This window comes from Arvicanthis niloticus, chromosome 12 (assembly GCF_011762505.2).
Source record: "Arvicanthis niloticus isolate mArvNil1 chromosome 12, mArvNil1.pat.X, whole genome shotgun sequence".
Lineage (NCBI taxonomy): Eukaryota > Metazoa > Chordata > Mammalia > Rodentia > Muridae > Arvicanthis > Arvicanthis niloticus.
This window is the reverse complement of record NC_047669.1, coordinates 22346748-22370627: the sequence shown is the minus strand read 5'-3', so window position 1 is coordinate 22370627 and position 23880 is coordinate 22346748. Positions and strand designations below refer to the sequence as shown.

Sequence of the window (23880 nt, the reverse complement as noted above, 5' to 3'; positions counted from 1 at the left end):
CATTCAGGCAAAGCACTCATAAAACAAAAATAAATTTTGTAGATTAATAATTCTGTTGCCCTGCTTGATTCCTAAAGCTCTAGGATCATGTTTTGAAGTGTTTCTGCATGGTGCTGAGGTGGGCCCAAGACTGTGGTAGTGGGTGGCCGCTGCGGTGAGTCCGCAGAAGAGGAAAGGTGTGGACTAGAACCCTGGTACTGAGTCCTTCTTCTCTTTGTTATCATTGTGATATGTTGATGTCTGAAGTAGTTCCCAGGCCCCCAGCATCACACAGGAATATTAAATTTTTTTCTTGTTCAACATACCATACATATATAGGTAATTCTATAAAACACGTATTTTGATGAAAGAATCTTTAGGCACATACTCCAGCCCCGTCACCCAGGTTAGAACTCTGCAGAGCTAGCAGGTAATTGATCACACACTTTCTCCCCTCCCGCCTGTGTAGCGTCACATCGTGAATGTGGATGAGATTTTCACAGCAGCTTGAATTGGGCCACTAAGGATATTTCAGGGCCAACAAGATAGCTGAGCAGGGAAAGGTACACGATGCCACAATTGATGACTTCAGCTCAATCCCTGAGACCCCACATGGTAGAAGGAAAGAACCAACTGCTTCAAGGTGCCCTCTGACCTCCACACACGTGCCATAGCACATGTGCACACACATACAATAAATAAATAAATAGATAGATAGATAGATAAATAAATAAATAAATAAATAAATAAATAAATATGGCTTGACTTTTTTGGTTGGGGGGAGAAGTCAGAGCAGGGACTGGGTAGAAATGGAAGCAGAGCCACGGCAGAGCAGTGCTTACTGGCGTGGACTTGTTTCATGCCTCTCATACAGCTCAGGCCACCTGCCTGGGATGGCATCACCACAGAGAATGAGCCTTTCGGCATCAAATTAGCTATCAAGAAAATGCCCCACTGGCATGCCCACAGGCCGGATGGAGGCAGTTCTTCAGCTGAGACTCTCTTTTCCCAGGTGTGCCAAGTTGACAACTACAGTTAACCATCAAAGAATTTAAAAAAAAAAAAAAAATCAAGGGTTTGAAGGGAGGAAAAGGCAGGGAGAAATGGGGTAAAATTATATTATCATCTCAAAAATTTTAAAAAAAAAATTAAAAAAAAAGTTCATGGACCTACTTAGTAAATACTGATTTCCATATTTGATCATTTTTTTAAAATTTATTTTTATTGGATATTTTATTTACATTTCAGATGCTACCCCCTTTCCCCATTTTCCCTCCCTAGAAAATCCCTATCCCATGCCCCATTCTCCTTTTTGCTTTTATACAATTTTTAAAATGTTAACCAAAGGCTTTATGAGTTTGGTACTGCTCAATATCAATCAGAAGGGTAACCCAATACCCAACCTAGATATACCAACTATCTTTGACTGGCAGAGACATGTGAATATCTGCCTCCATGTCCCCCCACCCCCTTCTCTCGCTCATCACCTAGCTCCTCCTCTCCTACTTCTCCTCCTCTCCTTACTCCTCCTCTTCCTCTCCATACTCTTCCCACCTTAGCTCCTCCTACATATTACCCTTCCTGTTAAAATAAAACTTTTCTCTCAAAATACAATTAGAGTATAACTATACCAAATTGTGTCAGTAAGGTGCAAGATAGACCTAATACCCAGTCCATCATTTTGTTGACTAACCAGAACCTCTGTCATCTCTCCTAACTAAAAGACTTAGTTCTGGACCTGGCTTTTTTTTCTTGGCTTTAGAATGAATGTCAAAGCCAGGCAGTGGTGGTGCAAGCCTTTAATCCCAGCACTTGGGAGGCAGAGGCAGGCGGATTTCTGAGTTCGAGACCAGCCTGGTCTACAGAGAGAGTTCCAGGACAGCCAGGGCTACACAGAGATACCCTGTCTTAAAAAACCAAAAAAAAAAAAAAAAAAAAAAAAAAGGAAAAAAAGAAAAAAAAGAATAGAATGAATGTCAGCTGAAAACCATTCTCTCAAATCTTTTCTCTCAAAATAAATAGCCAGGATTGGCTATGAGACTATAAGTTTTCAACCCCATCAGAAATCCAGAATGACTGAGTTAACTGAAATTATGGGAAGCACAAAGCATAGCTTCTAAAATTTAGCCAATTTATAGAGACCGCTGAACACCTGGACAGTCCCTATACTACAAAATGTTGGAGCACCCGATCTTCAGCCTTCTGGCCCAGGATCATCTGACAGACCTAGTGATGCAGAATTATTAAGGGCTGATTACTCTGTCTTGGCAGATACAATGAAACGTTCTTTCATGTGTTTGCCACAGCAAAACATCATCCAACTAGCTTTCCAAAGAACTCTCAAGTTTCTACTGCACAATATAAAGCTAAGATTTTTGACTTGTCCATGTGATCTGAACTTGTGACCATTGCGTTATACATGAAGGAGTACACTATGGATGAAATATAATGCTGCCTGTGCTGTGGTGACTGTGGGTTGATATACCCTGTGGGTCCATCATGGCTGTAACGAGGCTATGTATTGACAGGAGGTGAGAGTACGAAAGTGCTTCAAGTGCTTCAAGATAGCAGCATAGGCAAGGGCTTTATATAAGACTCTGCCTGCTTAGAAAATATAGCTGATAATTAACAAATGGGATTTCATGCAACTAAAGAGTTTTCTGTACAGTAAAAGAAATGAGTGAGTGAAGAGACAGCCTGTGGGATGAGAAATGACTGAGGGCTCATGTAGGAACTTCTAACACCAAATGCCAACAAATGAACGATTCAGTCAGTTAATGAGCCAAGGAAATGAGCAGACAGTTCTCAAGCAATGAAATACAAATAGCCAGGAAATGTGGGGGAAAAAAAGTGTTCGCTGTCATTAGAATAGGAGAAATGCAAATTTAAAACTTGATCGATATTCCTTCTCACCTCAGTCAGAATAGAAGTCACATCTAGTCCTGCCCTAGAGACAGACAGAGAGTACCTCACACACGGATTTTAGTGAGGACGTCACACACTGCTGGTGGAGTGAGAACTTGTCCAACCACTTCTGGAATCAGCATGGAAGTTTCTCAGAAAACAAAAAATAGAATGGTCATATGAGCTAGCAATACCACCTGCCAGTGTTCACCCAGAAGAACCAGGGTTGACTCCTCATAGAAACTCAGGCACATCAGTGTTTGCAGCAGCACTGTGCACAGAGCCAAGTTCTAGATACACCCTGGGTGTCTGTCTATCAACAGAAAAATGAACAAAATGTGGATTTTTCAGACATAAAGAATAATGGAGTCAAGTTGTGTGCAGAAAAATGGATTCAACCATATTAAGCTAATTGTCAGTCTCTGAGAGATGCGTGCTGCATGCTTTCTCTCATTTGTGGGTCCTGTAGTCTTTATAGATTCATAAAGCCATTTGTGTACAGATGACATGAAGTAGAAGTGAAACTGTCTAGGCAGCAGAGGGGACTATGTGATGGGGGAGGATAAAAGAGGGTAGTGGATATAGGGCTGTGCTCCAAGAATGGGTGACTCAGCAAAGACTGCAGTCCTCCTGCCTCAGCGGGCTTTGACGGTGCCCCGTCCTTTCTGTAACTGGTATGTTAGAACTATTAACAGTCCTTTAGGGCCGAGGCTTTCTGTTCCCTTCAGTGTCGGCTGCAGCTGCCTTGAGCATTCAGACATAATTGGCCAAAATTCTTTAAAGATTGGAAAGTACACTAAGTTTTCATTTAAAAATAGAAGCTCTAACAAAGTGTCCAAACTGGGGACTTCCCAGGGTCTCCATCTCTCTTTGCCTAACTTCCTCTTTCCTGGAGTTAATTGGGATCCTTTCTTGGGCTGTGAAGAAGGCAGACTGTTGTAGACTTCCCATTTTCAGTATCAGTGAGTTTATGTTAATGGAAGAAAACTGGGAGTGGGGAGAAAGTTTCTGAATTGTTGGCATAATAAGTAATTTTTTAAATCCTAAATTATTTCATATTTAAAAATGGAATTTGAGGCTGGGAGGTAGTGGCTCATACCTTTAATCCTAGCACATGGAAAGCAGAGGCAGGCTGATCTCTGTGAATTCAAGGCCAGCCTGGTCTAACAGGACAAGTTCCAGGACAGGCAGGGATACACAGAAACCCTGTCTCAAAAAGCCAAACCAAACCTACCAAACAATCAAAGAAACAAAGGAGAATTTAAGTAAAGAACACTAGCTTATCCCAAGGTAGTATGTGCTGTGTTTTTGAAAAGTCAGTCTGTCTCTGCCTTCAGCAGTGCAAGTCATGCCCTGGGGGCTGGTAAAGTAGAGCCATGCTCAGGATGAAGATGTCCCAGGCACTCTGCCCCTTGACTCTCCCAGACTGGGGTACTGTAACAGCCATGGACTTTTATTGTCCTTATTTGTAAATGGATAACCTTCAGGGAGAGGCCTGTAGGAGAACAGCAGGGCCTGTGGGTAATGGCATCACTTGGGATTCTGATTTCTAGCCTTCTGATTTCTGCCTTAGCTATTAGTTATGTGACTGAGACTCCACCCATTGCTTTCTAGAGAAAAGGAAGTTATACAACTATAAATGGTATTTTTAATACGTTGTTAACTTCTTAAGGGAGTGGGTCTGGAATTTAAGTGATTAAACATGATATTCTGAGTAGGAATCACATGGGAATCGTAGGTGTTTGTTCCATGATGCCGGAAAGCATAAGGACAGGAAACCAGGATATTGTACAACTGAAACCACAAGTGCTCGGAAAACACACAAGGTAGCTTTTGGTCTGAACTGAGCCATTGGCGTTTCTTTGAGAATCTAAAAAATATTGAATACAATGAGAAGTGCAGTTGTGCATGGGTGCCATCCATGTGTCCCCTAAGGTCATGCCATCCACATGTCCCTCAGGGCTTCTCCTAAGTGCAGGGCATTGGGGGCCACAGATTCCCAGAACAGTCAAGGACTCAGCAGACCGTTTATGTCCAGGGCCTTGCTCCAGGCCCTGGGAGTGCATAGTCCTGTCCCTGCATCCCAGGCTGTGGGCGTGGGAGGGGCCTCAGCATCTTACTCTCCCTGCTGCTCACTATGGAAACCCTAAATCCATCTCATATTTCCACAGGGCTTACAGTGGAGGGATAAATGGGGCTCACAGAAGCCGGGTGAGATGGGAGGGAGGGAGCAAAAGCAGTTGAGGTAAGGTTGGGGATACAGAACACTCTGGAAACCCTGTGAGAAAGAGGCAACCCAGCTCTGGAAACCCTGTGAGAAAGAGGCAACCCAGCTGCAGCTGACAGACCCCCACATTACACACCTCCAGTTACCTAGGACAGCTCCTGACTGTCCCTGTTGTGCCATGTGGCTTATTGGCCAGAAACAAATGTGTTCTTAGCTTCTGCCCTGCCCTCAGCTACTGTGCTGTGACAGTGATGTCATGGTGACCTTTATACCCTCAATATCTGTTGTAACAGCATTAACGTCGAGCATGGTGGAGACAGTATGTGTGTGTCACAGCAGGGTCATAGAGATCAGAGGATAGATAGTCCATTGTTTCCTTTCGCTTTGTGGTTCCCAAGGATCAGACTCTAGTTGGCAGGCTTGACAGTGAGCACCTTAATCCTGCTGAGCCATCTTGCCGACCCTCACTTTGCTTTTTTGCATTGCTAAATTAAAATTTCAAAAAATTGTAAATGGAATTGATCTCATGCATGTATTTGAATGACTTGAGGGTTTTAAACAGTTTAGTTCATACTGATTATGCTTAAACAGGTCTATATTGAAAAAGACATTATGTGATTGCTATGGGTATCTTGGGATCCGCCAGCTTTAGAGGAACTATTTGGTCACATAAACATTTTGAATTCACTTCTTTCACTCAGAAAATTATTTCCCTTACACAAGAGATCTAATTTTCTTTTTCATTTTTGAGCCTAGCAGTATTAATGGCATTTGGAGCTATTCTCTCTTCAAGCAACCTATGTAACATTCGTGGAGCGATGAGTAGACCTACCTTGCACATTTCACTGCTTGCTCACTTAGCTCAAGCCCCTGCCTCCTGCCTCTAATATTTCCTTCTGCATTTAGGAGATATTTTTTCCTGAATGACTTAAGATGCCAATAGAGAAGGGGGGAAAGGGGGAGGGAAGGAGGGCAGGAGGGAGGGGAGAGAGAGAGAGAGAGAGAGAGAGAGAGAGAGAGAGAGAGAGAGAGAGAGAGACAATATGTAAGACATACATGCCGCTTAAGAGGCACAGGTAGGAGACATTCACCTGTGGGTTCCTTCCCTTTCTTGCCTAGACTTTTGTGATCACCTGGCTTTTTCCTTCAGGATTGCTTGTGGGAATGTATGAGTGTGTGTTGAGTTGGAGGGTAAAGGGGACAAGGATTTGGTCAGTAAGTGCACTAGGTAGCAGATTAGGAAAATGGATCCGAGAGCAATTGAATAGAAGCAAGTGTGACCTTCACTGACCTGTTTAAGTATGGGCTGAAATGGAGACATAGATGAGTGTGTGGAGCAGGCGAGCTGTAACACCTTGGCAGCTGCTTGGAGGAGAGGAGGGGAAGTGTGGCCTCTACTGCTGGCACAGTGGTCACATAGGGCAGACAAGGACCACACGGTGGGAGGGAGGCTTTAGGAAAAGAGTAAGAAAACCCAGAGTGTTGGGAGAAGCTTGCTTAGAAAAGAGGTGAAAAGAAGGAAAGGAAAAAGTCAATCCCCCCTTTTTGAATAATTGGGAAAAGCAGGCAGACTTACCACTCTACATGGCTGCAGTCTTCTGAGCTAATGTATGGGGGTGGGGACCGAAATTCTGGGGAGGAAAAGTACAGTATCTCATTAAAGAACCAATGATTCTGCCTGTCTCTTTTGCATGGCCTAAGGTGAGCTCCTGTCCCTGGGCTGGTCCCCAGCCAAAGTGACCGAACCAGTCCAATTGAAACGTTAGGTCTCCACCCAGGCCAGAGCCTTTCTGTCTGACATTAGAAGAGTCTTGATTATTATTTTGTGTATGGATATAATCCAGTTACCTGGCATGCAACAGGTATGAAATATTGAGCTCAGCTGTATTGTTTTCTAGTGACTAGAAATGAACTGCAGTCTACTAGGAAAACACAATACATTTTGAATCTAATTTTCAACTTGCTTTGTTAGCACCTTGGCAAGTTTCTTCTGAGCTGAAGCTCTCATATTTCAACAAATTGAAATGATAATGGGAAAATGAACCAAGTGTCTTAGTCACTGTTCTTCTGCTGTGAGGAGATACCAGGACCATGGCAATACTCACAAAGGAAAGCATTTAATTATTACAGGGCTGGCTTACAGTTCAGAGGTTTAGTCCATTGTCATCATGGTGGAGACATGACGGTACGCAGGCAGACATGGGGCTGAAGAGGAGCTGAGAGTTCTGCATCCAGATCTGCAGGCAGCAGGCAGAGAGAGACACTAGACATGGCTTGAGCATTTTAACCCCAAAGCTCACCTTCAATGACCATAAGGCCACACCTCCTAATAGTGCCACCAATGCATTCAAATCTATGAGCCTATGGTTGTCATTCCTATTCAGACCACTACACCAAAGTTATAGCAGGTTCTTAGTTTGATATTGGCCAAGTGAGTAAATGGTAAACTAAGTATACTTGGACTCCCTCCAGAGTCAGCATGCCATTTAGAAAGTAGATCAGCTCACCTTTTCAGAATGTCACATTCTTTACACGTATGTGTGTGTGTGTATATATATATACATATGTATATATATATATGTATATATGTATATATATATATATATATGTATCTTGTCGTAGTTAAACTGCTGTTTGGTTAATATCCTTTTCATTTAGAAAATGCTTGCTTCAGATGGCTCACAGCCTTTCAACGTTTCTAATTCCAGATTAATCCACGGGGGACAGATACTGAACGGACTGGCAGGTCCAACTGTCATGAATGCGGCGCCGTTCCTCTCTACAACATGGTTCTCTGCTGACGAGCGAGCCACGGCCACAGCAATCGCATCGATGCTCAGTTACCTCGGTGGAGCATGTGCGTTTCTCGTCGGGCCCCTGGTTGTCCCAGCTCCCAATGGGACAGCACCCCTTCTCGCTGCAGAGAGTAGCAGGGCTCATATTAAAGACCGAATCGAGACTGTGTTATATGCAGGTACTTTGGAGGGTTTTTTTTTCTGTATACTTTGTTTTCTGTTCCAGTCTCTACCCTCTAGTTCTGCTGTGCCAGATCACATCACCGGAGACCCCTGAGGACTGACAGATATACGTATTCAAGTGCACTTTCATTGTATCATATAGATAGGCCTGTTTGAAACAGCCCTTCCTAGGAAAGTGCTAAATGTAATATGCATTCTTGCTATAGGAAAAGTCTTTGTTAATTTTACACTTTCAATTCATTTACAGTAAAGCACTCTATAGTGTATATTTTTGAGTCTTCTCTAGACATGGCATCTGTATAGAACACTAAATGTCATGCTCGACTAAACATTTGTCAAGCGTCTGTTGCTATTCAGCCTCTTTTCTCCCATTATTGGCCACATTCTTGTACCTTACTAACCCCTATCGCCTATAGTTTATTCTTCTCTTTGTTGCTCTCTGTATGTTAGTCTGTTAATCATACTGACCTTTCTGAATCCCAGTGCCTAGCCAGCAACAAGTATCCATGAGGAGTCTAATATTTAGCAAGTGAGTTAAAGCAGATGCAACATAATCTAGTCCCCTTATCTTTATCAACTTTATTTCTTACATTCATTCCCTTGTTATTTTGAGTCAAGCTCTATACAACACTCCTACTGGATCCTTTCTGTGTCTTCCCCCGAATGCCTGTTTCCTGCTTGTTTATAGATCTTTGCCATATCTAAGGCACTGTGCTCAGCCCTGAAAACTGGTGAGGTCAGTGTTGAGACCATTGCAGTACAAACGGGGACATACAAGATGAGGAAACCAGATTCTCCTAGGTGTAGGGAGAAGTCGAAGGGTTAAGGAAAACTCTACCAAGAACGCAATAATGGACAACATTAGGAGTTTCATAGGCATCACCAGGTTAGGATATTTCATGCGGGGGACCCTGAAGGCAGAGAGTGTATGAGAGAGTATAGGGTATGACCCCTGTTTGAAGTGACTCTGCTGGTATACATGCGACTATTTGTATGTCAGGAGCAAGTACTAAAAAATGAAGTTGGTAAAGAGAAGGGACTAGATTATGCTGAATTTTGCTTTAACTTGCTTGCTAAATATTAGACTCCTCATGTTTACTCGTCTTTGGCTGGGCACTGGGATTGGCATGGTTCCTGCTCAACAGTGCTTATAGGCAGGTAAACAGTCACAGAACAGAGTGGGCATGCCATTGAACTCCTTAGAGATGTGGCATCTAACCTGGAACCCAAGCGTGAGAAGGAGTTAGCAGAACCCCCAGTGGGCAGAGGAAAATGGAGAGACAGACCCCTGGAGGGAACTCCAGTGAAGAGAGAGAACCTGCTGCATCAGACCACTGGAAGCATAGGGTGGTTCAGATCTAGTGAGCATCAGTAAAGCCAGATGGGAAGCTTCCAGAACAGGCCCCCCATGGACAGACAGATCACAGAGCTACACGATGAGATTTGCATTTCAGGGTTTTGGTGTGGGGAATAAAACTGAAATCAGGGAGAGAGGAGAACATTTTAATTTACATTACATGCTGACAATTTCAGTCTCTTTGTTTCTTATTTTTAATTGCTTCCTTTTCTCATTTAGCCTCCCTGTGCAGTGTGTGAATTGAATCAGAAGTCTTCTTCTCCATCAGACAAAACCTATTCTTTCTAGTGCCCTCCCATATCCCTTCTTTCTGAGTATGTGCTTATAGAGTCATCTGAGGCTGCTTTAGAATCTCTCCTACAGGGTTTGGGTGGGCTTTCCCATGGAGTAACTTTGTTTCTCTCTCACCCTTTGGAGATCTGACAAGAGTCAGGCACCTCTGTGCATCTTTGTTCATAGCGTGCCTCCTATTGATAGCCTGGGGAATTTAGGGGTGCACGCTATATGCTCTGGGCCAGTATAGGCATCAAATTTTGCTTGTCATTGTTCAACTAGGTATTAAAGAAATAAGTATTGACTCTTGTATCATGGGTAACACTTCACTTTCATTTTTCTTTCAGAATTTGGAGTTGTCTGCCTAATATTCTCTGCTACGCTGGCTTATTTCCCGCCCCGACCTCCTCTTCCTCCCAGCGTTGCTGCTGCAAGCCAGCGGCTGAGTTACCGGCGGAGCTTTTGTAGGTTACTAAGGTGAGCAGACTCAGGGGCATTGTGTGGCTGTGGCTGTGGCTGCCATCAGTGTGATGAATGGAGAGAATGGAGTGTCTGCCTGTCTGTCTGTCTGCTTGTCTGTCATTGGGGTGGCACAGATGTACTACACAACATGCATGGAAGTCAGAGGACCACCTTTAAGTGAGTTCCAGGGAGCAGAATCAGGTTGTCAGCTTTGCTGGCTGGCCACGTGATTTTCCCCTTATCCATCTCTCCAGCCCCTAATTCTTAATGTTCAAGGATAATTTGAGCTGTTTATTTTTCAGTATTAATCAGATTGTAACTAATTCATGCTAATAATAATTAAATTACTAATTATTTAAATTTTATCAGAAGTATGTGTTGAAAACTCACTCTACACCAAAATGTCATTAAATTTTGCTCTATCCACATTCCATGTAGACTAATATTTAGATTTCTAAAAATATTTTATCTTAATTTCTATAAATAATTTCTGTTACATAGAAATTTATAACATATAGTTTGTGAAATTATGGAATTTTTATATTTGCTATATTTTTTCTTCCTATTTGGGTTCTTTATTGTATGTTAACATACATTACATAGATTCTAGTTAATACAAAGTAATAAAATGATATTCTTTATCATCTAAAACTGTCTCAGGATACCCCCCTTGAGCTCATAGACTAGGAAGTACAATATGTTACTTTATTTTATCAGTTTAACTTAAATGTAGTTAGAGTAAATACTGTCCTCAAATACTCAAATGCTCTGGGACTAAGTCTGACTCTTCAGACATATCAAATGTCACTGTGGATTGTGACTTGAGACAGTTGATGTTACCTTTTAAATTTTTTTCCCATTTAGGTCTCAGGAATTGTTACCAATTTGTTAGCTCTCTAGTTAGTTCTTTTTTTTTAGAGCTCTCTATTCCTTTTCTCCATGGTAAATTCCTTGCAATAAAGAATTATATCATTGTATCCTCTGTGCGAATACCCAGGTCACATATATCATTATAAGGCTTTTAGTATCTCACTAAGAAATACTAGAAGGGAATAAGTAAAATTCATTTTGGTATCATGTATTTTTTCTTTTTCTTTTCTTTTTTCTTCTTTCTTTCTTTTTTTCTTTTTTTTTCTTTTTTTTTTGAGACAGGGTTCCTCTGTATAGCTCTGGCTGTCCTGGAACTCACTCTGTAGACCAGGCTGGCCTCAAACACAAGAAATCCACCTGCCTCTGCCTCCCAAGTGCTGGGATTAAAGGCATGCGCCACCACTTCCCAGCTTGGTATTTTATTCAACTGTATATATCTAAACATTATTTTAATGTGTAGTCAGTATTAAACTCATCAATAGGATATTTTACTATTACAGTGTCTATTGTGTGTTTGCCTTTGAACGGACTCTGTTTTCATTAGAAATAGTTGATAGATATTTAAATTCCATTAGATTTATAGTTGAAAAGTATTTATTGAGCAGTATTTACAATGCTCTACTTTTTATCTGAAATTAAAAGTAAATCGTTGTATTCTCACACCTTGACTGCACAGGTCCTTGGTGTTAAAGGAAAGGTCTTATTGGGGTCATAATTGATGACCTGTCACTTCTTTAGAATAAAATTGGCCTTTAGTTTTTTCTCATAATTTTAAACAAAATTTCCATAGCTGAAATAATAATCTTACTATTTTGTCATCTAAAACTACTTTTCTTTTTATGCAAAATCCCAAAAGCTGTTTATAGCTAGCCCAGGTCCTAAGTTCAGACCTGCCAACAACTGTGTGGAGTGCTATTTGGATATCTAATTCTAATTTCTAGCAACTCATTTTCTTCTTGTTGCTTGGTTGTAAGAGTAGCCTGGAACTTGTTTTGTAGACCATGCTTGCCGTGAACATCCACTTGCCTCTGGAATACTGGGATTAATGGATTAATGGATTAATGTCACCACCTCTGGCCTCTTGATTTGTTTGTTTGTTTGTTTAATACAAATGTCTGACAGAATTCACCACGGGTTTGCTGAAAGTGTCTCTTAGCACTGCCCACTTAAGCAACCTGCATCTTCTCACAGCAGATATGTAATTCTGAGCTGCTGCTGCAGCGTGTTGCCACCAGTGGTCTTCACAGATGCTTTTGTTTCAGTGAGCAGACTGCAGTAGTAAATCACTGTGTAGAAGAAAATTAGGATTAAACCAGGAAGATGGGTGACCACAGTATGTGCACCCCAGTAATGGCTTGTGCATTACAATTGTTAAAAGTGAGGTGCAGTTCTCAGAGAAGCCACACACTTTGTAGCGTGGTGCCTAGTGAGTGGGAAGCCCTGGGCTTTAGTTCTAACAGTGCACATAAACTAATGAATACATAGCATTTAGTGGGAGAGTACTTTTGATTTCTTGTGATTTAAAATGTAGGCTTAAATTAGCTAAAAGCAAGAAATTAAAAATTCACTTTCTTGTTGTGCTATCCCCATTTCACATGTTCACAGCCTGTCATTCTGTAGACAAAGTGAAATGAAGTACCGTAGGTAGGAACACTGTTTTTACATTGCCAAATAAAGTTACATTTCTTATTCTAAGATATTGAAAATCCACTTAACTATAGCACCGTGCATATTACCTTCCACATAACCAATTTAGAAAGCATCATGGGACAGCAAGATGGCTCTGCAGGTAATGGTGCTTGCTACCAAGCACAGTGCCCCAAGTTCCATCCCTAGGATCCATAAGGTGGAAGGAATGAACAAACTCATAAAAGTTTTCATGTCTGTCTGTCTATCTGTCTACCTGCCTACCTATCATATCTGTCTCTATCATCCATCTATCATAGCCATTTATCACCTATCTAACTTATCTATCTGTTTCATCTGTCACCTGTCTACCTACCTATTATCTATCTATATATCTCCATCATCTATCTATCATCTACTTATCTCTATCAGTCCCCTCTCTCATCTCTTTCATTTTACTCTCCCACACACATATATATAATAATTAAATAAATACAACAAAAACTGTTAGTTAGCTGGCATCTGCAGCACACATTTGTAAGGTGATAGTTTAAAATAATAATACTTTAAAATGCTGTTTATCTAAATTTTTCTCACCACAGAGCCAACAGCAGACCTTGTTTGTCAGTGGGAAATGCAAAACATTAAAGGCCGTTATGCTGAGTTGTAAACAGATTGTTCCAACAGGTTAACGTTATTCCTCTGAGAGGGATGTCCCCAGTCAAGGCCGCTCTGTGTCTGCTGTGGAGTGGATTATAGTCTTCTCCTCATGAAAGACCACGCCAAGGCCTGCACTCTGTGTCTTGGCTTGTTTATTTAGCATGGTGACCCACTATACTTTTGGCTCTCTTGGGGATTCTGAAGGCTTGCCTTGCTCCATTCCTGAAGCCTACAGAATAATTTTCAATGGATTTGTAAAGAAATTTAGAAATCCTTACTTCCTATTCTGATTTTTTTTAAATGTTTTTAATTTAAAAAAAAAAAAGCTGTCTCTTTAATTTGTAATTTCATTATTTGGATACAGTAGACCCATCAACTCGTTTCCACCATGGATTGGCTTCTCTTAAAATGATTTTGCCTGTGTAAGCTAAGTGACCCTTTGTGTATGTCGGCCACGTGTGGTGATGGCTGCTGGTTCTGTGCTAGGACTGAACCTGGTCCCTCGGGTCACAGCAACCCTTTATTCCTTCACTTTTTTTCATCTGTGATTTACATCCCTACTCGTCCTTCCCCGCCCATGTCTCGGTGTCTTCTATGAGCACATCTTTACCTCTTGGCTTTTGTAAAATATATACAGTTCTCTCATAGGGCTCTGGTCTCAGTTTACGTCATTCTGTTTGGGTGGTTTTTGTTTTTGAGACAGGGTGTCATTTTGATCAGGATGGCCCCAAACTCATTCTGTGGTCAGCGTTGACTTTGATCCTCTGATTCTCCTGCCTCCACCTAATCAGTGTCTCTATCTCTTGAATGCTGGGATTACAGACATGGATCACAGTGCTGAGAATCATGCTTAAGACCTCATGTGTGTACCACAGGAATGACATTTTAGGCTTTTGGTTTTAGGACATTGTAATATGAACCAAGTAGAGTAATACAAATCCCTCTCCACTTCCAAGAGCCCAGTGCCAGTGGTTACTGGTGCACAGCCACCTTGTTTCATCTCTGCCCCATTTGCTTCCCTCAGGACAGTTAACTTCGTCCAGAAGTACCTCAGTATATGTAATATAGTACCTCAGTATATGTAATATATGTTAAAATATACACATTGAAAAGACTGAGATAGGATCTCACTCTGTCACCCAGGCTTTGCTCAAATTCTAGATCCATTTGCCTTGGCCCCTAACTGTTTAAGAACTCCTTTTTTAAAAAAGATAAATGTAGTGTCATCCTCCCTTAAAAGGTCCTAACAGAAATTTACTATCAAGCTACTGTTTACATTTTCTTTTTTTAAAGTTTTCTTTAATGATTTATTTATTTTATGTGCATTGGTATTTTGCCTGCAGGTATATCTGTGTGAGAGTATCAGAGCCCCTGGAACTGAAGTTACAGACAGTTGCAAGCTGCCATGTGGGTCCAGGGAATTGAACCTGGGTCCTCTGGAAGAGCAGCTACTGAGCCATCTCTCTAACCCTAAGCATTTGCATTTCCTGCTGCTTCATGAGTTCTTTTCAATAGCTACTTGAACCAGGACCTAGATTAGGGACACACTTTACATTGGCTTGAATTCTTCTGTCTGTTGGTCTCTTTCTTGTTCTCTAGCTGGCTCTCTTTGGAAACTTACTTCTGGAGGAGCCAGCTCCTTCATCCCCAAGTCTGGTCTGTGTAGATGGTTGTACTCCATGGTTAGACAGGACTCTGTCCTCTGTGTTCCATGTGAACTTTCAGTCAAACCTTTGCTCTGAAATGGGCTTCCCTTAAGCTTTAGGTTTAGTTGGTTGGTTGGTTGCTTGCTTGCTTCATGACTATTCTGGGGGGCTATTTTTTTTTATTTGGTTCTTATACCTGTACCTCCCTGCCAACCCTATTCCACCCTAATCCCTTCTAACCCCCAACAACTAGGGAGGAGAAAAAGGTCAGAGGAGAAAGGGTCACAGATCTCTTCAGGCTACTTCCTGCTGATCTAGGTTGTTGGGTTCCTTGGGGCCAGTCCAATCTTTGTTGTCAGGGTATCTCCATCTCCTCCTCAAACCACAACAACAGCAACCAGGAGCACCTCCTAGCCCCTCTCAGAGCTCACCCATTCATACCCTCTCCGGAGTCCCCAGAATTAAACTAGCTGCAGCTGACAAAGATCACGCCCCTCCTAGAGCACAAAGACAATCAGGGGTAATGGCTTTGGACAAACTGAAGCAGCCCATGTCCTACACCAAGGATTAAAACAAATCATAATCACATAGCATAACTGAGTTTTTTTTTTTAAAAAAAAAAAACAACATTCTCACTACAGTTGCTTGTCAGTAGCCGGGGGTGGGGGGGTGGGGGGGTTGGGGCAGGGCCTGTGCTCGCTAGGCTGTGCTCCAGCACTGAGCGACAGCTCTAGCTCTCTCTTCTGTCTTGTTTTTTACTTCACTAGTGAGGGTGGTCCATGATATGTGGAGAGCTCTCTTCTCAAGTTGTATCCCCACTGCTCAGTAAACAAATGGCCCTCAGGGTTAGCTAATAACCTTTTATCCACCCATCTATTGTGTACCTGGACTGCTTCCAGTTCACTGTTGCCAAGGCACAACTGCCATGGTACCCTCGTGTACCATAGATCAGAGTCTTTTTGGAGAATGCTCCTGTTGGTGCATTGTAAGGCCATAGGTTCTCTATGCTCACCTTGCCAGGCATCACTAGACTGATCTCAAAAATGCCCAGTAGATGCCATATTATCAATAGTTTGTAATTATCTGATTTTGTCCCGTAACAGCTGTGAGCTGTTTTATTTAACTTATGTTAGGTGATAATTAATAGGTTTAGACTCTCATCTTACGATTTGTAGCTTATTAGATTTTGTCTACCTAAGTTGCTCTCCACAGTTTTGCTCAAATTTTAATGGTAGTTCTTAATTGGTTTGCGTATTTTAAGTATAAATCTCTCGTTGAGCTAAACATTTTCAAGTGTCTACTCCTGGTTTGCTGTCTGCCTAATAATTTTGCGCAGTTTTAAAAATGATTGCTTGTTGGTTTTTTCTTTCGCATCTGGGTTTCTGTCCCACCTTAGTAAATGCTGTAGGCAATGGTGTGTGTGTGTGTGGGGGGGGGTGTTCTCAGAGGGTGAGCAGCATCTGGAAGCATCCCTGGCTCGTGGCTGGCAGTGCCATCCCACTGTGTGTAGGATTTCTGCATCTCGGTCTCCATGCTTCCCTGTGGTCCTCTTTATTGTGAACCTGTGCTACACTGTCACCGACTTGGCCGCACCATTAGTCTTACTGTCTCAGGACAAGGGCTTCTGTGCCAAGCTTTTTAAAGGGTGACTTAGCTTTTTAAGGAATTTTATTTTTCATATTTCTTGTTTTTAGAAAAAAGTAAAAGCAAGATTTTAGTTGTGACTACATTGAATTTATAGATACATGTAGACTGAGAGCACAGATTCTCCATCTATTTAGATTGTTTCTATTCTCTTAATTAGGTTTAAGATTCTCTGGCCCCTCCCCCTCTTCTTCCTCCTCTCCCTTCCTCCCTGTCTGTCTCTCTTGTTTCATGTTAGTCCCTGGCCTTCCTGGCTCATTCCTAGATGCTGTATTGTTTTCATTTGTTTAGTTTGATTTTTTAAAAAAGATTTATTTATTTTATGTGTATGAGTATAATAGCTGTCTTCAGATACACCATCCCATTACAGATGGTTGTGAGCCCCCATGTGGTTGCTGGGAATTGAACCCAGAACCTCTGGAAGAGCAGCCAGTGCTCTTAACCACTGAGCCATCTCTCCAGCCCTGGTTTTGATTTTTTTTTAAGATGGGGTCTTGATCTGTAACCCAGGCTGTTCTGGAATTTAAACTCAAAGTAACCTTTCTGCCTCAGCCTCCTAAATGCAATATAGTACATAAGTATAGCACAGCAAACACTGGGGATTTTAAGAATTATAAGTGAAAGGCTACTTGTGCAACTTCTTGTTTTATTGGGGATTTTTGTAACTTTCATAGGCTTTCATTTCCTCCAATCCATCTCAGGTTCCTACCCACGTCCCTCCCTACCCAGCTTTGTATTATCTCTCTTAAGAAAAGCCAAACACAAAAGAAAAGAAAGGAAAAGAAAAGAAGAGAAAAGAGCCATGGGGTCCATTTTGTGTTAGCCAAGTATTTCTGAGTGTGGGGCCTGACCTGGAGTGTGATTGATACTATCCATTGTGACTCCACTAAAGAAAACTGATTTCCTGCTTCCAGTAGACATATACAAAGAGCTTTTTGGGTAGGGGTGAGACTTGTGTCTACTCTTGTGTATATTGAACCTGGGCAGGTCTTGTGCATGCCACCACGGTCTCTGAGTTTGTATGTGCCTCTGTCCTGGTTCCCTGGTTCTACCAACTCTGGCTCTTACAGTCTTCCCACCTACTGACCTGGAGGGCAGGGCTCTGATACAATCATCCCATTTAGGGCTGGGTGCCACAGAGTACATTCTTAGAAAAAATTAAAATGTTAAAGAATCTCAAGTTTATTAATAAATGGTCACACACTTCCTAATCTGTGTTCCAGCTTCAAAATGGCTTAAGTATTTCATAAATAGTTTAAATTCCACATTTTAAATTTGTAATAATGTTTTCTTTTGCAGCAATTTGAGGTTTTTGATGATTGCTTTAGCATACGCAATACCACTTGGTGTGTTTGCTGGCTGGTCTGGAGTTCTGGACTTGATTTTAACACCAGTGCATGTTAGTCAAGTAAGTATTTGTGTCTGAATATGTTGTCGGTATTTTAGCTCATTTAATTTATAAATAATGGTGATATGTTTTGGTTTTAGCTTCAAAGATTAGGTAAAGTGTTGCCTAAATTATTGTTGCAAAACCCAGATGCCTGTGGGGCAGCTGGAAACTTGGTTTTTAACATCAGCGTGAGTTTTGCGTTTCTTTGGCTGCTGTTAATGCTGATAAACAGAAGAGAAAAATTCTTAGTTTTGGTAACTTCATCCTTTATCTTTGTTTCATAATTGATAAAGTAAGTTACAAACTCATCATCTGATATATTGCTATACTAAGGACTTTCTTGTCTCAGAGTTAGGATGCTTCCTTTTTATAAAACAACCATGGGCCAGCAAGATGTCCCAGTGGGTAAAACCATGATGATCTAAGTTTGATACTCAAAACCCACATAGTAGAAGGAGAGATCTGATTTTCCACATCATTCTCCAACCTGCACTTAAGAATGCATACACATGCACACACACACACACACACACACACACACACGAATACCCATGAGATTAAACCGTTTCACCATGCTTGTTGCCTTTACTGTATTCTTTTTTGCTTCCAGACAGCATTGTAGGAGAGGCAGATAGAGACCCAGCGCACTGCCATAGTCCTATGAGTAAGCAATCTGGCCATCTGCCGTTAACGACCATTGGGTTGTCTCCCACTCCTTGCTGCCACAGCAGGGTTATGACTGACCGTTCTCATGCATTGTTCTCCATGCTCCTCCTGCACAGTTCTTTTGCTTGTGAGTCTAGAAATGGAACTGTTGATTCTCACGTGTGCCTTCTCTGACAGGCAATGTAAATCCCATCTGAGGCGGCCATATCCATTACAGTCCTGTCAGCAGCAGCTGGTGCATCTGCTCCACGTCGATGGAGCACATGGTTATTCAGCAGTGTCTGAAGCCTTTTTTTAGATGTACTAGTGTCTGTGCCTTGTATGCATCACAGGGACCTCTGGACTGTCTTTTTCAACTGTTAGCGGATACTTGAACAATATATTTCGTGACTACCTGTTCAAATCTCTTGCCTACTCTTCTTGCTGAAAAATAGAGGAGAGGAATGAGGAGGAAGCTTGCTAGTAGACCATAGTGGGGCCATTCCCTCCTGCCCCTGTAACCTGGCTAAGAAATGGCCCGCATACCCAGAGCTCCCAGGAGCTTAGCTAGAAGCCTGCCTCAGGGTTGAAAGTAGAGCGAAGACAGCAGGGATAGAGTAGTGGTGTGGAGCCAGAACAACAACACCCCAAAACCGTTTCTCCCCCACTATTCTGAATTAAATTTCCAGGGCCTCACACAGGCTAGGCAAGGATTCTAGTACTGACATGGACTCTCAGCCCCCTTGAAGCAGGGCCTCGGTAAGTTCCCCAGGTCCGGCTTTGAATTCATTCTATAATGTAAGTACGCTTTTAGCTTACAGTCCTCCTGCCTCAGCCTCCCTATATCTGGCCTTACATGCCTATGCTCTTAAGCCAGGTTTCATGAGTATTAAGTGCAGAATGAAGAACCGTCCCTTCTGTAGGCAAAGGTTTACTCTACATGAAGCACCGCTAGCAAAGCTTGCAGCAAGCCCTGAAGACTACAGGCTACTGTGGCAGTGTAGCCCTCCCAGAGGCCCAAGTCTTTTTTCTTCTCTACCGTAAGCACACACGGGGCTGTCCCCCACAGTGCAGCCTGTCAGACAGAAGTCACCCAGTGTAGAGGACAACTAAAGAATGCACTTTCTATGTTCACCACCCACGACGTTGAAAGTAGAATGTAGCAGTCCTATTACACATGCAACAAACTTAAAATCATGCTCCATGTTTTAAACAAGAAAAGAGCAATCAACAGAATCCAATTTTTCAATAGTCTAGGTGTCAGACTTAGCAAAGACTATATTGCAAAAGAAAGAGAAAAAAATTGTTGCTTGCTTATAGTTCATAAGTATACATTGTTGTATTCTCTTAGGAAACTACAGTAGCCATTCGGTGCATAGGGCTATTTGATAGGAAGTTTAAGTAAATTGTTGTTGCTGTTGCTACTTTGCTTTGTTGTTGTTGTTGTTGTTGTTTTTTTTTTTTTTTTTGAGACAGGGTTTGTCTGTGTAGCCCTGGCTGTCCTGGAACTTGCTCTGTGGACCAGACTGGCCTCAGACTCAGAGATCTGCCTGCCTCTGCCTCCCAAGAGCTGAGACTAAAGGCCTGTGCCACCACTGCCCGGCCGAAGTTTCAATAATTTAAATGAAGTAAAGTTACATCTTTGCTTCCTTACCCTTTGCTCTTGGACTCTAATCTGTCGGTGTTCTGTGGAGTTATGAAGATCTCTGGGTTGGTTGAACTTCAGAATGAGATGGAACTGTAATTTTCCTTTCTTGTCCTGTCTGTTGAGGATTTTAAGGATTGAGGGTTTGTTTGTTTAGTTGCTTTTGAAACAGGCTCTCAAGTAGCCCAGGCTGGCCTAGAAGTTGCCCTGTAGCCAAGGATGATGTTGAACTTGTGGTTCTCCTGCCTCTACTTCCCGAGTGCTAGAAGTGTACTTGGCTTATGCACCGCTGGGGGTCAATCACTCTCCCAGCTGAGCCACATCCTTAGCACCGGTGTCAACATAAGATTATGAGTTTGTGGTCCAAGAGTAGTGATACATCCTCTAACCTTAGCACTCAAGAGGCAGAGGCAGGTGCATCTCTCTGAGTTCCAGGACAGCCACAACTACATAAAGAGACACTATTTCAAAATAGAAAAATAGATTTAAAAAAAATATATATAGGTTTGATTTTTTGTTCTTCTCTAAATATTTGGTAGACCTTACTGTATAAAACATTTACTTTTCTGTGAAAAAAAAAATTGTTTTAAGTATTGGATCTGTATCTTTAAAAGTTAAAAAAAATTATGGCTAGAGAGATGGTTCAGCAGTTAAGAGCACTTGCTGCTCTTCCAGAGGGCTCAGGTTCAGTTCCCAGCTCCTACATAGCAGCCCCAAACCATCTATAACTCCAGTTTCAGGGTTCCTCTGGCTCCCTTGGCTCTGCTCATGTGATGCATATCCATGATAGCAAACACACACACACACACACACACACACACACACACACACACACACTGAATAACAATAGATTTCTTAAAAAGCAATCCTACATTGACATTTCAGTAGGCAATTGCTTTAGATTTATTTATTTATTGTATGTATGTGAGTACACTGTCACTGTCTTCAGACTCACCAGAAGAGGGCATCAGATCCTCATTACAGATGGTTGTGAGCCACCATGTGGTTGCTGGGAGTTGAACTCAGGACCTCTGGAAGAGCAGTCAGTGCTCTTAACCACTGAGCCATCTCTCCAGCCCTCAAAATAGATTTTTTAAAGTTACAAAATTACTCATATATCTTTTAAATCAGTTTCATTATGTTGTTTGTTTGTACATCTCAGGCCAGTTTCTTAGTGTCCTGGCAAAGGGCATGTCATGGTCATCTACTCCCTGGTGATTTTCTTAGCCCCCAGGACCAGTTATTCAGGATATTAGTTACCCTGAATATCATTGTCTTCTTGTATAGTTTTTCCTTGAGTAATTCATTAGCATTTTATTGAATGCTTCTTTTCTGAACATTCTGTTGATTTATACTTCCATCTTTATGTTCTTCTCTTCTCATCTATAAAAATGAGTTGCTTTGCTTCTTTTCCTAATTTTTAAACATAAATGCCTCTGGGTGTCTTTGATTTTTCAACTTTTTAAATATATTCATTTTAAGGCTACTTTATTTTTTTTTTAAAGTATGGGTTTCCCATCCCATAAGTTTAATTAAGTAGTACTCTTATTATTATTCCATTTGTCTATGGCTATACCTCTCTGAATATGTTTAAGCCCATCATTATTTTTTTAATTTAAAATAGTTCCAGAATCCATTGCGATGTGGGAGGTGTTTATAAGAACATATCCTGTTTTCTTTTACAAGTATAACATCTGTAGATTTTAATTTTTGTTTTAAAATTAAAATAAGATTGGCAGCAGGAACTCAGTGTAACCCAGGGTGACCTCAATCTCACTGTGTGACTGAGGATGACCTTGATTCCCTGTCCTCACCTCTGGAGTGCTGGGTCACAGTCACCTGTCACCATGCCCCATTTTATGAAGTGCCGGAGCTCTAACGTGGGGCTTTGCTCATGCTTGGCAGGCACTGAGCTACTCCCCAGTCCCACAACCATTCTTCTTGAGGTTTGTAGGACTTTGCATCTAGAACTTGTCTCTTCAGTTTCTAAAAATGTTTAGCCAACATCTCCTTAAGTTTTATGTTCTCCACTTTCTCACATGGCACCATACGGGTTACACTTTTGCACTGCATTTCCAGTCACGTGACGCCTCTAATCACATGGCATCTCTAGCCGTTCATCTTATACTTTTGCACTGCATTCTATCCTTTTACCTTCAATGCTTCTGACTGGATATTTTATCTATTATTTTTTTTTTAGCTCAACACTTCAATCTGTAGCTGTAATATACTATTAAATTCATCTGAGTTTTAACTTTATTGATTGTGGTTTTGAGTGATAAATTTTGATTTGTTCTGTTCTAGTGTACAGATTTCTATAGACACACCTTTTTCATCTCTTAGTAGTATTCATTTATAGTCTGCATCTCAGGTCCCACTCTCTGGCTTGTTATGTCAGGTGTGCAGTCATACATTCTTGCTGCTTTACTGTGTACAGAGACGTCTGGCTGAGTGTTAGGCACAGACTATGTAAAGAGATCACCTGGATAGCAAGAGGGTGTTATTTTTCCTCCAAAGAGAATTGTGGGGGTTTGTGGGGGTTGGTTGGTTTGTTTTCTGGAGAGAACCTAGGGACTGCTTTAGTCTAATTTCAAGGACACAGCCATTTAAATCTAAACTTTAGTCTCATGAAAGGACATTGGCTTCCAGTGCCCTTTTCTTGCAGTGTGCCCACCAGGGTCCCCAAGTCAAGTCTGTTTTCACAAGGTCCTCACCCTACAGTGAGCTCCAAACCCATAGCTTTTCTTTCCTAGGTGAATGAGATGAACCACATATCTGTTCCTTAAATACATGTTCTGAAATAATCAGATACCTGTAAAGAAAGTTATATACAAATGTCCAGCCTGTCACTCTGGGTTCTCTTCCCAGCCTAGATCATACTCCCCTAACTCTGCCAGGCTCTTCTGGGCTTCAGATGGATTTCCTCCCAGAGTTTGTATTCTCAACCACAATATTAATTCAGACTACCACGTGTGCCTATCTCAGTCCACACCCCGTACTTTAACAAAATACCTTAGACTAGGAAATTGATGGTGACAGAAATTTCTTTCTAATAGTCCTGGAGGCTAGGCAGTCCAAAATAAAAACACTAGCAGGTTCCATGTCTGCCAGATTCCCTTTCTACCTCCAGATGTCCCTTCTCTCTGCACCATCACGTGGCCGAGGACGAGTCAGCCCTTCTATAAAAGCCCCCTCTTCTCTGTACTGACTCGCCACGGATTCAGACGCTACACCATAGCTGAGCTTCACCACAAGTCAGCCGTTTTCTCCAGTTCTTGACCTGTGTTTTGGATGGCAGTCATTCCAACTGTGTTCAGTTCTAATAAGGAAGTGTGCAAGCCTATTTAAATGGTGCCAAATTTTGCAAATCTGTGCCTTGTATTGCAAACCCTAAAAAGCCCTTCCTGGTATCTTTCTATGTTTAAACTCTGAGAGATACAGAGTCCATGATCACACTGGCTATTAAAGCATAATTTAAAATTATACTTTAATTTTTAATTTAACAAATAAAAAAGATCATAACTGGCTTGAAAAGACTGGCATCAGTACAGCCAGGCACACATTCTTGCTGGAC

The 23880-nt window shown here is 41.7% G+C and overlaps 1 protein-coding gene across 1 annotated transcript in view; it reads left to right on the top strand.

The window, feature by feature from the left end:
- Slc49a4 (solute carrier family 49 member 4) overlaps window positions 1–23880 on the top strand; it is a 70488-nt gene that overhangs the window by 21332 nt on the left and 25276 nt on the right. The window contains exons 3-5 of the mRNA XM_034515589.2: window positions 7819–8084; window positions 10066–10195; window positions 17926–18034. Of these exons, the coding sequence (XP_034371480.1) occupies window positions 7819–8084; window positions 10066–10195; window positions 17926–18034 (505 nt within the window). The remainder of the gene's footprint in view (window positions 1–7818; window positions 8085–10065; window positions 10196–17925; window positions 18035–23880) is intronic.